The following is a 17,868-nucleotide window of genomic DNA, read 5'->3' on the forward strand; positions in this document are numbered from 1 at the left end:
AGGTTAGAGAGAGGAAGATATGATTAATGAGGGAGTGCTCAAAGCTGATGTGACATTCCATTTCTTAAATGAGATGATGGATGCATACACAGACCTTCCTTGAATTGTTAGTTCTTATACTGTGAATATTTTATAAATATTCTCTGGAATCCACTTTTAATCAAATATATTTGTTTAAACCTGTTTTATTCTTTCCAAATTTTTATTATAAATTATTTCCCCAAATTAAAAGAGTGGTATAACACTTAGACACTCATATGCCCATCACCTTCGCTCAAAAACTAAATCCTTTCAGGATTTCATGGAATTCAGGTGAGTATTTCAGCCAGGACATGGGTCTGAGAGTTTGTCTCTCCATTCGAATGAGCTCCGATTATGCCATTTCTACACCTATGATGTCCATCCACTGACAATCCTTCAGTAATTCTGGAATTGCTATTTTTTGATAAAGTGATTCAAGGAATCTTCTAGAAGCTGCAACACAGGGAGCATCCTCATCCATCTCCCTGGTGGCGAACATTGCCGTTAATTTGATTGCCTTCCTGGCCCTGCTGTCTTTTATGAATTCAGCCCTGTCCTGGTTGGGAAACATGTTTGACTACCCACAACTGAGTTTTGAGGTACAATTCTATCATATTCCTCCTCCTTTTCGTTTCTGCCAATCTTTGTTAAAAACAAAACTGGTTTATGAACTGTCTATAATATACTCTAACTGGCTATAGTGCACTCTTCTATCATGTACAGACTGACCAGGAACCCCCCAACTTCCCACCCCTCTCTCCTCCTTCCCCCAACACAGAATCATTCATTCCTGACTCCTTCCCCCAAATACTTCCTTACTTCAAATGACCAGTTTCAACCTTTACTCCTAAAGGATAAAGAGAGGCTAGAGGAGGCACAGGGATTTCTGTGCCTAAGGACACAGAGGGGATGGGAACAATCTGGTCTCAGGCATGAGGCCCAAGAACTGGAAGCAAATCACTGCTCTAATGAAGTCTTCTTTTTTGTGTGTGTGTAGGTAATATGCTCCTACATCTTCATGCCCTTTGCCTTCATGATGGGAGTCGACTGGCAAGATAGCTTTATGGTTGCCAAACTCATAGGTTATAAGACATTCTTCAATGAATTTGTGGCTTATCAGCAACTCTCAAAATTGATCCATTTAAGGCAAGCGGGTGGACCCAAATTTGTGGATGGTGTGCAACAATATATGTCAGTGAGTACATTTCCTTCCTGATATACTTCAGAACATACATACATTCATCAAATAGCTGCTGGTGCCTCTGTGTGTCAGGTACCATGCCAGGTATTTGGGGTACATCAGAGAAGAAAACAGGCCCCAAATCTTTGACTTCACAATTGGGTTATGTTGAGTTAATCACAGGGTATGCATGTACACATGTGTGTATGTGATTGTGTGTAGAAGAAAACACAGCTAATCTTTACCACTGTGATCATTTACTTTTGAGCCACTATCAGTGCAAATCCGTGAGCTGGGATTAGAACAAGTAGCTCAACTGGTAAAGAATCCATCTGCAATGCAGGAGACCCTGGTTCGATTTCTGGGTTGGGAAGATCTGCTTCAGAAGGGATAGGCTACCCACTCAAGTATTTTTGGACTTCCCTGGTAGTTCAGCTGGCAAAGAATCTGCCTGCAATGCAGGAGACCTGGGTTTGATCTCTGGGTTGGGAAGATCCCCTGGGAAAAGGGAATGGCTACACACTCCAGTATTCTGGCCTGGAGAATTCATGGACTTCCATGGAGAAGTCCATGGGATCGCAAAGAGTCAGACACAACTAAGTGACTTTCACTTTCACTTCACTTTCACATCAGGTATTTGTGGAATGTCTTCGAGCGCTGTGCTATGGATGCCTGCCACAGTGTTAAATGAGTGATAAAGCCTCTGTTCTCATGGGACTCATCATCTAATGATCATGAAGTTCTCTTTCTTCCTGTTTAAGAAACTGTTTGATCTCTGAGAAACTGCCTAAGTGCTGCCTAGTGCCTGGACATATTAAAGAGGCAGTGAGACACAACAACTATCCTCCAAGTGAATGTAGGAAGAAAAAACTCAGGCCCTATAATTATGTCAGGATTTCAGGTCCATAGCCTGCAAGGAGGTGCTCATGTCTACCTGGCCTTGAATGGGATGAGGGAATCTGGGTGAGGCTGTTATTTAAGCCATATTTGCAGCTGAGTCTCCAGCTTCTACTTTTCTGAAGAACAGAATTGTCACACATGGAAACTGAGGGAAATGGTGAACATTTCCTACCACCAGCATTACTCATCAAAACAAGCTGCTTGGAATTAATGTCCTAGGCACGTATTTGGCTTTAAAGGGAAAGGGGAGGAAAAGCATACTGTTCAAGGTTCTGAGACTGCCCACCTCTGACCATCTCTCCCAGTCTCCCAAACACCAAACACGCAGATTACTCCCACATCTTACACAAATATAACAGCATACTCCAGGGGAGTATGGATTTGTATTTATGGTCAGGGGCATTTTGACCCACACATCTGAGATGAACAATAGCTCTGCAGGTCTCCTGTTTCTCAAATGTTCATTCTTCAACTGACCACGCAATGGAGCTTGGCCAAACGTCCTCACCGTTTGGATGCCGCCACAAACTAGCTGGCTTCCCTGCCAAAAGTAAAGAATAGGCTAAATTAAGTGCAATGTTTTCCATCCCCTACTGCTGGTTGCCTGGAAAAAGTAGTTTTGTTATTAAGCAAAGTGAGCTCTCAGTTCTGGCTGTACTAAGCAGGTTTGTGAACAGGTTATTAAGAGGATAGAAATAGAACAGTAGAGCTGATTTGGGTTGGGAGTGAGCCCAACCAGGGGCAGACTCACAGGAGAATATTTGGAGATAGGAACTCAATGGCTTTGCTATTGTTGAGTCACAAAGGGGAAAGCATTTTGTTTTTCCAAATGTCTTATTTCCAATCAACTAAATGGGGATGAGTTCTTACAATTTCTGTTTACCAACCAACAAGTGGTAGGAGTGTCCCACCATCTCCTGGAAAAGGTACAATGTGACTAAAGCATACAACCTGGGCCCATAAGGCAAAAACCCAGTGTTATCCATTGAATTATGCACCCTGATGACCTTCAGAATGCATATGTACAGATGGCCAACTGACACATGGAAAGATGCCCATCACTCATTATTAGAGAAATGAAAATCAAAACTGCAATGAGCACAACCGCACACCAGTCAGAAGGACCATCATTAAAAAGTCTACAAGTAACAAATGCTGGAGAGGGTATGGAGAAAAGGGAGCCCTCCTACACCGTTGGTTGGAATGTAAATTGGTACAGTCACTATGGAAAATAGTATGGAGGTTCCTCGATAGCTAAGTTGGTAAAGAATCCACCTGCAATGCAGGAGACCTGGGTTCGATCCCTAGGTTGGGAAGATCCCCTGGAGAAGGGAGAGGCTACCCACTCCAGTATTCTGGCCTGGAGAATTCCATGGACTGTATAGTCCATGGGGTCACAAAGAGTCAGACATGACTGAGAGACTTTCACTTTCACTTTTCCTCAAAAAACTAAAACTAGAGTGACCATATGATCCAACAGTCCCACTCCTGGGAATATACTCAGAGAAAAGCGTAATATGAAAAGATACATGCACCCCAGTGTTCATAGCAGCACTATTTACAATAACCAAGACATGGAAGCAACCTAAATGTCCATCAATGGATGAATGGAAAGAAGATATGATACATATACACAATAGAACACTGCTTAGCCATAAAAAGTAAGAAAATAATGTCATTTTGCAGCTACGTGGATGAACCTAGCTATTATCATACTAAGTAAGTCAGAAAGAGAAAGACAAATACCATATGATGTCACTTATATCTAAGCAAAATCTAAAATATAACACAAATGAAATTATTTATGAAGCAGACACAGACTCACAGACATGGAAAACAAACTTGCAGTTACCAAAGGGGAAAGAGAAAAGAAGGGATAAATTCGGTTTGGTATTGGCAGATAAAAACTACTATACATAAATAGATAAACAATAAGGTCCTACTGTATAGAACAGCAAACTAAATTTATACCCTGTAATAAACCATAATGGAAAAGAATACATATCTGTATATAATAAATATATATCTATAGATCTGAATTATTTTGCTGAGCAGCAGAAACTAACAAAACAGTGTAAATCAAATATACTTCTGTTTTAAAAAAAAAAGAGGAATGCATATGTAGCATGTTACCCCCAGAATGAGCTCTTTATCACTCCACCATTTTCACCATCTTCTTTTTCTTAGAATAAAGATAATACTTTGCATGTTTGTTTGTTTACACATAAAACGCACCATGGTACAGAACTCGAAAGGTACAAGAGGTGTACAGGACAAGGAAGTCATCCTCCCTATTTCTCTACCATTCAGCTCCTCTCCACATTTCACATCATGCTCTCTGTTGTCAGCAATGCTCTTTGCCCCTGGTAACATATCTTGGATGCCTGTGACACAATATGAGCACATCATAACTTATTTTAACCAGTCCCTTGTTGATGAACACATTACAATTTTTTAGCTATTAGAAGCAATGCTACATTGACTTTCCTTGTTCCTGTGGCATCTTTGATCCAGTACAAGGAAAACTGAAAGTATTATTAATTTCCTAGTACAGTGCAGCCCTTTCTATCACATAACCCTTCAGCAAAGGCTAAGTGGAGTCATCCCAGCCTCCTTGTCCTCTTATTATAAGACGCTACATGGCCACATCTGTGTCCCTTCTTCCCCTAGATCCTCAGAAATGAGAAGGGAATCTTAAGCACTTTTTGCCATCTCCTTCCCCATGGTCTCTTAACAAGCTTGCCTATTTTTGAAGCCAATTGAACTAAATGAAAAAGCTGTAGACAGAGCAGGGGACAAGAATGAGCTTTTCCACAAACAGTGGACTGCCCAAATACTTGAAATTTTTTTTTTCCTGTCTGCATGATGATTGAGAATATCAACAAAGGAGTTCTCAGAAATTGTGAAAGAGAAGAGGAGCTTTATAATCAACAAAAAAACCTTACCATTCCCACTTGAATCTTGAATGTGAGCTTTTAAAAATTCAGTTAGTGGGGGGAAAAAAGTTAGAGAAAAAAAAAAGGCACCGCTACTTTTGATAGAGCATTAGCCTGGTTTGTTCTTCAAACGAAATCTTAGATTTTTCAGGATTTTGGTAAAGAAGATTATTGCCTTGGTCATGTGGGTGCCTTTGCCAGATGAGCTGTGCCTCTGGTGAACAACTGAGCCCAGTGAATCATCCAAGCCTCCCACAGTCAGCGGCTCAACCTGAGGAAGATTGTCTGGGCTGAGCAGCATGTCTTGTCCATTGGAACAGAAGAGGAGGGTCACGCTCATGCTTCCAAGAGTCCACCTGCCATCTTCTCATCTTTCCCTGTGAAAAGACTGTTCACTCTCCTGGTACCTAATGTTCCTATAATCTGGTCAGAGCTGAGGAAGAAAGAAAGGCAAGCACATACCACGGATAGCTGAAAGGAGCCTCTCTGATATCTGTGAACTTCCTTTTTACTCAGATAATTTCTTTTCACTGAAGTATAATTTACATACCCAAAAAGGCCTATATTTTGATAAATCTGTCACCTTTGTAACCACGCCCACAATCAAGATAATGAACATTTCCACCACACTTAGAAAACTTCCCTTGGCCAGTTGTCAACAACACCTCATCCCACCCCAACCCAGTCCCAGGAAACCAGTGATCTTTCTCTCACTACAGATCATTTTTGCTTGTTCTAGAACTTCATATAAATGGATTCAGGATTCATGTTGTTGCATGTGTTAGCTTTTTCCTTTCTATTGCAGAGAAGTATCCTATTTTATGGATAGCCACACTTTATTTATCTATCTATTTATCTATTTATCTATCTATCTATTTATCATTTGGCTATTGAAGGACATTTGAGTTGTTTCCAGCTTGGGGCTATTTTGAATAAAGCTGCTTTAAATACTCATGTACAATCTCGTTGTAGGCATACGGTTTTATTTCTCCTGGGAACATTCATAGGACTGGTATTAGTGATCATACAGGCTGTTAATTCAATTACAAAAAAAACTGCTAGGTATGTTCATATTTTATGAATAGGCTGTGTCACTTTACATTCCCACTAACAGTGTATAAGAATTCCAATTGTTCCACATCCTTGCCCACACTTCCTGTTGTCCATCTTTTTTTGCCATTTTAATGGATGTGCAGTGATAGTTTATTGTTTCCATTTAGTTTTCATTTTCCTGGTGGCAATTGATGTCAAACATCTTCTCATGTGCTTATTTTGGCCACTTGCATATCTTTCATGAAATCTTTTTATCTGTTTTTTTATTGGGTGCTTGTCTCCTTGATGAGTTATAGCATTTCTTTATGCATTCTGAATAAGTCCTCTGTCAAATAAATGTGATGTGAGTATTTTCTGGAACCAATTTTGTATCATCAGCAGCTAATACTTTGCCTGACATAATATAAAAGTTATCATTGAGCAGAAAATAGCATTTGTAGAGGCCAAGACTACCAATCTAAGAACTTCATGAAGTCTCTGAACTTACACAGCCCCTTTTCCTTCCTCGAAATTCAAGGGGAGATGGAAAAAACAATGGGTGTTTGACACCATACACTGTACGTTTATCTGTCGATAGTGATTTCATAGTCAGAATTGGAAGCCCAGTTAGGATATCAGATTTACTAAACTAGATCACATCATGTATACATCTGTGTGTTTATGCTTATTTCCAGATGCGTTCTGAGGCAATCTCCACTTATGCTCTCTGTGGCTTTGCCAATTTTGGTTCCCTCGGAATAGTGATCGGTGGACTCAGTAAGTGAAAAGAATATTCTTCACCAACAGATATAGTGTAAACATGCTTCTGATCTCCCTGTTGCTCTGTACCATTATTTGTGTTAGAAAAAGAGACACTGCAACGGTGGTAAATTCTTTGGGGTCTATTTTTCCCCCACTCTGCAATGTAGTTTTCCCATGTGCGTCCTGGCTAACATCAGGAAGAATTGGCTCAAATGAACAGATATTATTACTCCACTCAAATATGACAAATACATTTCACTTTGCATGCCAATTCCAATAGATTTTTAATGACCACCTGGAGAAGGATTCTGAGGACCAGTGGAAGTTCAATGGAAAAATGCTGTGATTAATTAATTCTTTGCCACCATAGGCAAAGAAGGGGACGGTGAGAGATGAGTTGCAGATATTTGGATCCCTCCTTGCAACCCATTTGCCTTGCCATGCCCTCAACACACTGTGAGGTCTCCTACACCAGAGAAACTTCTCTGGATGTGGAGCTCATCACTTAGCTCTTGAATCTTGAATTTTCCCACTCAGTTTAAAAAAGGAAAAGAAAAGTCAGCTGACCGGAGACTCCAGCCCTAGAACTCTCAGAGGCAGGGAATTTGGAAGTTAAATCAATATCTTCAACATTAACCTTTCATACTTTCTTCCACGTTCCCCAGGTTCCATGGCTCCTTCAAGAAAGCGTGACATCACCACAGGAGCAATGAGAGCGCTGATTGCGGGGACCATCGCCTGCTTCCTGACGGCCTGCATCGCAGGTATTATGTTCTGTTGTTTGTGTCCTGTCTCCCTGCGCTCACGGGGTGGCATCGGGGGACAGTGCCCACCTCCTACATACACAGCATACGCTGCTCTAGAGAGCCGAGAGGCAGAGCTGCTCTTAAGCACACTGTGGCGTGAAATGTGTGGAGCATGGTGCAGAAGTCAAGAATAGAAGAAGAGTTCAGTGACATCGTTAATTAAATAAATGGCACTCTGTTCCGCTTCTAGGTATACTTACCAACACCCCTGTAGACATCAACTGCCACCACATTTTGGAGAATGCCTTCAACTCCAGCTTAGTTAGAAATGCAACCAACGTCGTATCTTGTTGCCAGCGTCTACTGAGCAGGTATTGTACTTTTGATGATAACTTCTTTATAGGCATCATTAATGATAAAAAAAAGACCATCCACTTATTATAACTTCATCACTCTTAAGACCTTGTGTGGCAGTTCTAAGCACCTTTCATCTTTTCATTTATTTATGACTATACTGGTTCTTTGTTGCTGAGTGTGGGCTTTCTCCAGGTGCAGCCAGCAGGGGCCATTCTTTGTTGTGGCATTGTGGTGCATGGGCATGTGCATTGTGCTTCTCACTGCAGTGACTTCTCACTGTGGATCATGGGCTTTAGGTACCTAGGCTTCTGCAGTTGAGGCACACTCGATTCTAGAGTGCAGGCTCAGTAGTTGTGGCATACAGGCTTAGTTGCTCCACAGCATGTGGAATCTTCCTGGACTAGGGACCGAACCCATGTCCCATATGTTGGTACGTGGATTCTAAACCACTGACCACCAGGGGATCCCAAAACACCTTTCATCTTGACTTTGCTCAATGAAGACTAGAAACCATAACACTAACCAATGCTGCTCAAACATTTTAATATGCCCCCAGCTGTGTATGAGGCGCTTTGTATGAATTAGCTCAGTTAAACCTTGCAACCACCGTGTAAGTTGAGCACTATTGTTTTTTTAAACATGAGATAAAATCAGGGCTTGGAAAAACTATGTCACTTAATGAAGCAAAATGACTACAAGCAAGAGTAAGATAGAAATAGCCAAGAAAATTTGAGTCTTTCTGCCCACAGAGCCCAGACCCTTATCTAAGACCCTAGTACTAGTTACTAGGTACTGCCTCCCTTTCAAGAGTATCGAGCAATGCAGGCTACCCTGACAGCATGATGGTGATGAGCCTCAATGGATGAGGGGCCATCAGTGTCTCATGCCAGCCCCCCAATCCTGTACAGTTTCTATCTTCAAAATCAGTATCACCGCTCCATCTGCCCTTCTTAAGGTGCAAGTTTTGGGGTTTTTTTAAAAACATAATTTCATTTATTTATTTATTTTTGACTGTGCTGGACTTTGGCTGTGGAGTGGGCCTTTCTCTAGTTGCAGTGAGCAGGGGAGACTCTCCAGGTGCAGTGCATGGGCTTCTTATTTCAGTGGCCTCTCTTATTGCAGAGCATCAGTTCTAGGGCACGTGGGCTTCAGTAGTTGAGGCTACCAGGCTCTAGAGCACAGACTCAGTAGTTGCGGTGTATGGGGTTAGCTGGTCCGCAGCATGCAGGATTCTCCGAGTCCAGGGATCAAACTTATGTCTCCTCTTTGGCAGGAGGATTCCTTTCCACTGAGCCACCAGGGAAGCCCCATGTGCAAGTGTTCTATAAAGATTGATTCTATCCTTTATTTGTTTACTCTGGAGGAAATAAGAGGAGTCTTTCAGGCCAAACAGGATTTAAGAGTAAAAACTACTTTGTCCTTAACCCACCCTAACCAGAATGTTAGGCTTCCCTGGTGGCTTAGATGGTAAAGAATCTGCCTGCAATGGGGCAGACCCAGGTTCGATCCCTGGGTTGGAAAGATTTCCTGGAAAAGGGCATCACAATTCACTCCAGTGTCCTTGCCTGCAGAACTCCATAGACAGAGGAGCTGGTGGGCTACAGTCCATGGGGTTACAGAGTCGGACACGACTGAGTGACGAACAGTATTACTAACTGGAATGTGAGGGAAGTCAGCTGCCTACCCTGTGCTATTTCTCATATGTCATCTTCCGCTTATCTTCTATTTCTGTCTTTGAAGTCTCGACTAATCGTTTTATTCTCCCTTGCTCCAGCACTGTTGTCAAGGGTCCTGGTGAGGTCATCCCAACCGGAAACCATAGCCTATATTCTTTGAAGAACTGCTGCAACTTGTTGAATCCACCAACATTGAACTGCAGTTGGATTCCTAATGTACTCTGAGTCCAGCCACTCCTCCAACAGAACTCTAAGTACAGGTGCTGAATTTTCTACTTTGAGGAGAGGGGGGAGAAACAAGCTATTTCCACAGATGGATACTTCTGTCATGGAGTTTCAGCTTTAAAGAAGAAAAACAGGAGTGAATGCTTCAGATCTATAGCATCTTCCTCCTCCCCTTTCTTCTCCTCCTCACCACTGAGAATTACTCATCTTGGTATCCCAAAGTGACATGTTGTCTCCAAAAATGTTTCCTATCTCAGAAGGAGATTCTGGAGACGATGCAAAGATGCTTTTTAGTGAAACGTTCATCACCAATGATCTTAATGGCATAAAGACCACATTATATGAGGAAACACAAACACTAATGACTGGATTAAAGGGGCTTCACCCAAAAGAAAGAATGTGAGAACGGTTTTGGAATACCTTAAGTAGTTTATTTGTGTTTTCATTTTTGTCCATACACAAGAGTAATTTTTTTAAATCCATGTGTAAATAGTTGATTTGTATGTGTGGGGTGTGTGCATGTGTGGTGGTGATGAAGTGGGAACATCAATGGTATTCACGTGTCCTTCCCCTCTGTTCTTTATGTTCTGGTGTCAGCCTTCATAAAAGCCTAGGCACAGTGTGTGAGGGATGCCAGTTATTCATATGTTGGTTCTCCTCTGTTTACTATGACTATTATTCTTCTCTCTCACTCTTTTATCTCTTTTTAACTCTTTGCATTTTTCTACTCTGTTTCATTCCTGAGAGTTAGTTTTCCCCTTTTCAAATTCAAGAATTAATATTCATTTTTAGTAAAAAGTGGCAATATTACACACATACCCCTTTCTCTCCATCCTATTCACTCCAGTCTCTTTCCAGTACCACACTATGAAGTTATTGTTAATGGACTAGAACTGAAGGAGGGAGATATTATTTCTGAGTCATGTGATGAGAATAGATAGTAAGGGTGTAAGGATCAGGCAAATGAGCTGCTGAGCACTTGAGGCTTGCTGCCTCCAGAAATCTTATCAATACTCTGTGAACTTTGTGAGTGGCTCTGGGAGAGGTGAGAGTTTCCCTTTTCCCAGTAAAGCCACTCAGTTGCAGGTTTTGGTGGACAGTGATGTCTTCACTCTTCTTTGGGAGACATAGATGCTAGAGGACTCTTTATTGCTCATAGTATATCCTCCGCCCACCCATAGTCTTCTGAAATGGCAAAGATGGAGTGTCCTGTGTTTCCTTGGCTGCCGCCTAAGGCCACCCAGTGCTCACAGAACGTTGCTGTCAGTCTGTGCACTCTGACCTTGCTTCAAGCCAAGGCTGTGAAATGAAGAATTCTGCATTCTGTCTTATCTCTGCCTGGAATCTGAAGTTTCCACCCTTCTTTCTGAGTCTATCTTCACACTGATATAGTTTTCATTAACCTGAAAGTCCTTTCTCAAATGCAGTATTATGAGTCCAGATATGAATATTTCCTAATCTCAGTAAAGAGGGACATTCACTGCTTCTTTATTCTCCTTATTATTTTCCATTGGTTTGCAAACAGAGAAGAGGTCAGAAGTGGCATTTCTCTCTCCGATCCAGAAGCTGTGGTTACAAACAAATTCTCTGACACCACAGAAGCCTTAGTCTCATAGCTAAGAATAGACTAGAGTCACGAAATATGGAAATTTTTCTTTTATTTTTCTTTCCACTGATAAAATCAGCACATCCAAGCAGTTAGGTCTGAGTAAGGTCGCTGTAACTACACAGATTACTAACATGCATTGATTTTGCAAACACCCCCACCGAATTGTTCTCATGTTTCTGTAGTTTAATTAGGCTGGTGGGCCATTGTGAGGAGCTTAAGACATGCACATGCCCAGTGAGGCTGACTTCCAATTACAGAACAATTCCAAAATCAGGAATGATTGTAAAGAAGGTATTGAAGGACAGCAGTGTTGCAGGAAGGATTAAACTACACTGAAGCTACTGGAGCAGGGGAAGCAGAAGCAATCACTCACATTTTAAAGAGGCAGGAGCACGGGATTAAAGAAGACATGCTTGGTACAGGTGCACCATATGGTGCTAATTGTCCTAAAAATAACTTACCTTTTTACAACCTGTGTGCGCACCTGTGTGCTCAGTTGTGTCTCTTTGCAACCCCGTGGATTGTAGCTCACCAGGCTCCTCTGTCCCTGGAATTTTCCAAGTAAGAATATGGGAGTAGGTTGCCATTTCCTTCTCCAGGGGGTCTTTCCAACTCAGGGATCAAAGCATTGCTTGCATCTCCTGTATTGGTAGGTGGATTATTTACCGCTTGTGCCACGTTTTACAATCTGTTAATAAAAAGAACTTTTCATTTAAACTAAAGCAGGAAGAAAAGTGTACCATTGTCCATTCTTCTTCTGACTCTAAAGACAACAGGCGTTCATGATGATGAGTGTGTTTTCCTTTATATGACAAAGGCCCTGTGACTGCCCCCGGACATAGAGTTCTTCTACCCTGGTCATTAGTGGGCCACTTGGCATTTCTATTTCAAGAGACTCTAGAAAGTAAACAATAGATCTGCATCAAGCCAGCTCCCCTACTCACTCTGCCTTTAGCAAAATAGGAAGACAGTGACTGAAATAAGGGATACATCCCATAGCCATGGAATAGAGAAAAGCACTCAAATAACAATCTTGCAGTTTAGTTCTCTGGCAACTGCCAACCACTCTTTTTCTTCTTTTTTCGATCATATCCTGTGGCTTGCAGGATCTTTGTTCCCTGACCAGGGATTGAACCCAGGTCCACTGCAGTGAAAGCATGGAGATCTAACCACTGGACAACCAGGGAATTCCCCAACCACATTAGTATGAGAAACCAAGATTAGGAAAAAAACCAATGTCTTGCAAGTCAAGTTTACATGCAGAATCAGCTCCGTATCTTCCATGTACTGGGCATGCTTCCAATAATACTCACAAAATAGGAGGACTGTAGAATCCTAAGTCACTCAGAAAAGTCTCATTTCCTTGCATGCCCCAGCCCACCCCCACCTTGAAGTCATGTAGAGATTACTATAGCTAATAGGGGCTTCCCAGGTGGTTCAGTGGTAAAGATTCCATCTGCCACTGCAGAAGACACAAGAGACGCAGGTTCAATCCCTGGGTCACAAAGATCCCCTGGAGTAGGAATGGCAATCCACTCCAGTATTCCTGCCTGGAAAATTCCATGAACAGAGGAGCCTGGTGGGCTACAGTCCACGGGGTCACAAAAAGTCGTACACGACTGAGCGACTAAACAAAGGCACATAGCTAAAAGGAGAATTGGGGCAATGTTCCCTGGTCTGATCTAAGCTCCTTCAACTTCAGAGTATGCACCTCGTTTCATAATTATTCACTCATATGTCTGTCTGACCCACTAGATAAACTACTAATTCCTAGATATCTCCAGTACTAGTACCTGGAGTCTAGTAGACAGTCAGTACATGTTTTTTCAATGTATGATTAATGCAAAAGGACTAACCTTCACAGAAGCAGGGATAGTTAATTCAACCACTGTTAAAAAAAAAACTTTTTAAAATAGCTCATCCAGAATGCATACTTAGAACAAAAATTGCAAATGATATGCCAGTATATAACCGAGAAATTAGAAATCTTCCTCCTACCTCAGTCTCATTCCCCACAGTCAGCTACAGTGAACACTGGTGTCACTTCATTTTTCTCAGCATATAATAACCTATACAGTAAGTTATAACTATCAAACTGGGGTGAATGAGTCTTCTTTCAAATCTTCTTGCCAGAGTTACTTTCACCTTCTATTTCTTGGCAACATCAAGCACATGGTTTTGCATATCTTATAATAAACTGTACTAGACAATGATTAGAGAACAAAGTTCAGGCAACTGGTCTTCATGATAATTGGCAAGGCCAGTCTACAATTCAGGTGTTGTCTCCCGTGAAGCTAAATGGAATCATTAAAACACCCCAAAGCCCAATGTGAATAGGTGTACTTAAGTCACCAGATTCTTTCTGCTTATATGAGCAAATTTGAAAAACTGTTATAGGAAACGGGGAATAACAAGCTGGTTGCCACTGCTGGCAAGTATGAAATATGATTCAGCAGATAAGCGTTCACCTCTGGATCCGAACTATCACTGTTCAGATCTGTTCAAATCCTGCCCCTAGTTCAAATCCCAGCTCCATTACCTTAGATATTTATGTAACCACTCTGTGCCTCGGTTTCCCCATTTGTAAAGTGCAAATAAACATATATTCTCCTGTATAGTTTTGTGATAATAAAGTTAAATCATGTAAAGCACTTAGAAAAATGCCCTCACAGAGAAAGCCTATAAAATACACTTATTCTTCATCAAGGTATAATTTATAGGCAATAAATGTATAGATTTTAAGTGAATGTTTTGACGAATACATACACCCATGTGACTATCACCCCAATCAAGATGGAGCACATTTTCATCATTTCAGAAAGCTCCCCGGTCCACTCTGCCTCACCCCCATGCTCACATATCCCCAGGCAAACCTGACAGATTTTCTTTTCACTAGAGATCAGTTCAGATAAACAGTTCAGCTAGAACCTCATATAAATGGATTTATACAGCACATGCTGTTTTGTCTCTTGCTGTTCTCATTCAGCATAATGAATTTAAGTTTTGTCTGTCATTCTGTTTTTATCACTGTTCCCCCATTGTATAACTACACCACCATTTATATGTCCCTTCTACTCTTGATTGGCATTTAGGTTGTTTTAGTTTTTGTAGAATATTTGTTTTTCAGAGAAATTTCTATTTGTTGCACACTCTTAAGGAGTTTCAGGATATCTTAAGCTTCGGATATATAAATTGGAATGTGAAGAATGCATGGTTTACCCACATGGAGGTTTGCTCCTTTTTTTTCTCTCTCTCTTCTTTTTTTTTTGTCCATGCCACTTGGCTTGCAGTATCTTAATTCTTTAACCAGAGTTCAAACCTGGGCACTGGGCAGTGAAAACATGGAGTCCTAACCACTGAACCACCAAGAATTCCTGGAATTTTGCTCCTTATCATCCTTCCTCTCCCTCATAATCTTGCTGAATCTTTTTACTTATATGTCATTCTTCATGGGGACTTTCAAGATGATTGCCTTCAGGTCACAAACTGAAAGGCTACAGCTCCATGACATGGTCACTCTTGGTTGAATAGAGTGTTGATTAGCTGCTCCTACGCAGCACGTAAGAGTACTCTCACTCTGTTGCACTCTGAGAAAAATCATTTGGTTTTCCTAAGTCTCCAATGAAAGTAAGAGTTATGTTAACATTTAACCTCATAGAATTCTAAAGTGAGAACATGAATTTAAAATATATAAGAAATATAAGAAACACTTTGTAGTTTGCAAGTATTATAGGAAAGCGCCATGCATCTTCGAGGTGAGCTTTGGTTAAACATAACAGATTTAGGCTCCAGTAGTTTGCAAGGTACAGAAGCATCCATCATCTGAAAATGTTACTTAGGAGCCATGATAAACTTAATCCCATTTATGGGACAGGTTGGCCAGTCCTTCAAAGCATCTGTGCAAAACAAAGGCTCAAATTCTCATTAGAATTCACCCATCAAAATTCCACCTGCCCTTTTCTGAGATGGGCATCTCAAATAGTTGAGAATGTTTTGCTCTCTTTGACCATCCACTCATCAAGGTCTGGCCATAGAAAACAGGCTATGCAGAAAGTGAGAGTTTCTGCATCTACTTAAACCAAAAGGAACCAAACAGAAGGAAACAATATGTTCCTGGGGACTCAGGAGAGGTCCTCCTGTTGCAGGCTGACTTGAGTATTGCTTCCATAGCAACGGACTTCAGCGTTCGCAAACAAGAGCCAAGCGCACACAGGAGGCTGCAGCTGGACACTCGAAAAAGTTTTTTCTCAAAAGCTACGAAAGTACTCAAAAAGAATTCAATTAAAATTCCATCTAAAATTGGCAGGGGGGGGTGGTCGTCTAGATGATCTGAAGATAAAGTTAATTTCTTAAATATTCTCTTTTCCCTCTTCCCATTAATACAGGAATATGTTTCAGGAGAATTTCATTCAGGTTACAGTTTTTCACAAGTGCCTCTGGCCAAAAAGGACAGGCATTGTCCAGATATCAATAGCAAGGAGCAGGTCAGAGACCAAGAGAAATGTCCCAGCAAGCTGGCCAGAGCCTGGGGCGCCCTGAGAGGATGAGGTGAGATTTGGGGCTCCAGAAGTGACTTCCTAAGTTGGCCTGCTGCAACTGTATAGGGAAAAGAGTTTATTTCTCTACCCCTTCTTATAATAAGCTTTTATAAATGCCTGATTGAAGAAGTAATCAGCTGCATTTTTGTAGAAAAATATTCATAACCTGAAGAAGAAAATAAAAACATCCATATCCCATCACAAAGTATAACAGGTACTAATAATCTGTGGGATATAGTCATTCAATGTGTGTGTGTGTGTGTGTGTGTGGGTGGGTGTGTGTGTAAGACTTTTAAAATGAGACCACTACTAGGATTTATTCTGAGGCCAGCTTTTCCCTCTTAATATATCATGAACACTTTTTAAAAAATATTTATTTGGCTGCGCTAGGTCTTAGTTGCAGCACATGGGATCTTCGATCTTCACTGAGGCACATGGGATCTTTTTTAGTTGGGGTATGCAAGATCTTTAATTGCAGCATGTAAACTCTTAGTTGTGGCATGTGGGATCTAGTTTCCTGATCAGGGATGGCACCCCGGCCCCCTGCATTGGAAGCATGGAGCCTTATCCAATGGACCACCAGGGAAGTCGCTATTATAAACACTTTTGATTGTTAAGTATTCTCCTACATCATCATTTGTAAGTGGCTGCCGTATATCCCACTGTATCACTGTACCAGAATCTAACCAATCTCTTACGGTTGACTATTCCAGATATTTCCCATTTTTCTTGATTATCAGCAATACACATTCTTGTATTCAACTCTGCACAAACTCATAATTAGTTCCTTGTAACACATACAAAAATGCTAGAGACACATAGAGATTTTAACTCCCAGCATGTTTCCTATTTAATGCTAAGACTCAGGACAAAGCCAAATGATCAAACTATGAGTAGACAATGTATTTCTAGTACAAATCAGCCTACTAGTTCAATCGCTGGCAATCAAGAAGGTCACTGAAATGTAATAGCAAGTCAGGACTTGTGTGGGATTTTATACACTACTGGTATCCACTTTGTGAAAACCCTGGGTAAATGACACACCAGGTTATCCTCATCCAATTAAAGATTAATTTTCTAGTTCCTTATTTGAAAGTGAAAATGATTTCTCTATTTTTTTTAATGGGTTTTTGTACTGCAAACACAGATTAACTGGGTATGAATAAGACAAAAGGAAGTTTGAGTGCTAATTCCTGACCCCACTTACAGCTAGTCCAAGAGGAAAGAAGTCCTAGTTCGTGGAGAATCAAAAAGTATGGTTCCCACTGGTACTGTTGGATACAGGGCATGCTGATGGCAGAGACGGGTGAGCACCGCTAGGTCCTGGGGCCTGGGTCTGTTCTTCCAGTTGGGGGAGGATCACCAGTTTCACCAGCAAAAGCGGGATCCAGAATTGTGTCCTCTCTTCTCAGGATGCACAGGAGAGCAGCCATGGTGCCTTGTCTGCAGGGAGAGGGAGTCAACTCCCGATACCAGAGGTTCACAAACAACCACACTATACACCGGTTCTGTCCTTAGCTCTTGGCCACTCCTTTGCAGGATTAGCCATCCAGAGAACCCAAGAGGTAGAGGAAAGGATCCTCTCCTACCCCCACAATCTCTAAACTGGAGATTATAACCGCTACCCCAAAGAATTAGCTTCAAGTATTAAATAAATGTGTGGTGTTTGGCCCATGGAAGAAGTCAATAAAAAAAAAAAATTCAATAAATTTCAGCAGTGATGATAAAGAGAAGGAAAATATTTCCTAGCTCACTCCTCTGCGAAGAAACGCAGATACCCAGTGGGTTCACAATAATGATGGTTCAAAGATTAGTCTTTCTATTACACTCTGAACCAAAGATTTCTCTACATGCAGAAAGTGACATTAGCAATTGTCTTGATAGTG

At 41.2% G+C, this 17,868-nt stretch overlaps 1 protein-coding gene across 1 annotated transcript in view; it reads left to right on the forward strand.

The window, feature by feature from the left end:
* The window catches only part of SLC28A3 (solute carrier family 28 member 3), a 105,983-nt gene extending 95,723 nt beyond the window's left edge, over nucleotides 1-10,260 (forward strand). Inside the window, exons 16-21 of the mRNA XM_070459133.1 lie at nucleotides 452-620; nucleotides 1,019-1,216; nucleotides 6,765-6,846; nucleotides 7,497-7,595; nucleotides 7,828-7,948; nucleotides 9,709-10,260. Of these exons, the coding sequence (XP_070315234.1) occupies nucleotides 452-620; nucleotides 1,019-1,216; nucleotides 6,765-6,846; nucleotides 7,497-7,595; nucleotides 7,828-7,948; nucleotides 9,709-9,835 (796 nt within the window). The 3' untranslated portion in view covers nucleotides 9,836-10,260. The remainder of the gene's footprint in view (nucleotides 1-451; nucleotides 621-1,018; nucleotides 1,217-6,764; nucleotides 6,847-7,496; nucleotides 7,596-7,827; nucleotides 7,949-9,708) is intronic.
* The last annotated feature ends 7,608 nt before the right edge of the window (nucleotides 10,261-17,868 follow it).

The sequence above is a fragment of the Odocoileus virginianus genome, chromosome 31 (genome assembly GCF_023699985.2).
Source record: "Odocoileus virginianus isolate 20LAN1187 ecotype Illinois chromosome 31, Ovbor_1.2, whole genome shotgun sequence".
Classification (NCBI taxonomy): Eukaryota; Metazoa; Chordata; class Mammalia; order Artiodactyla; family Cervidae; genus Odocoileus; species Odocoileus virginianus.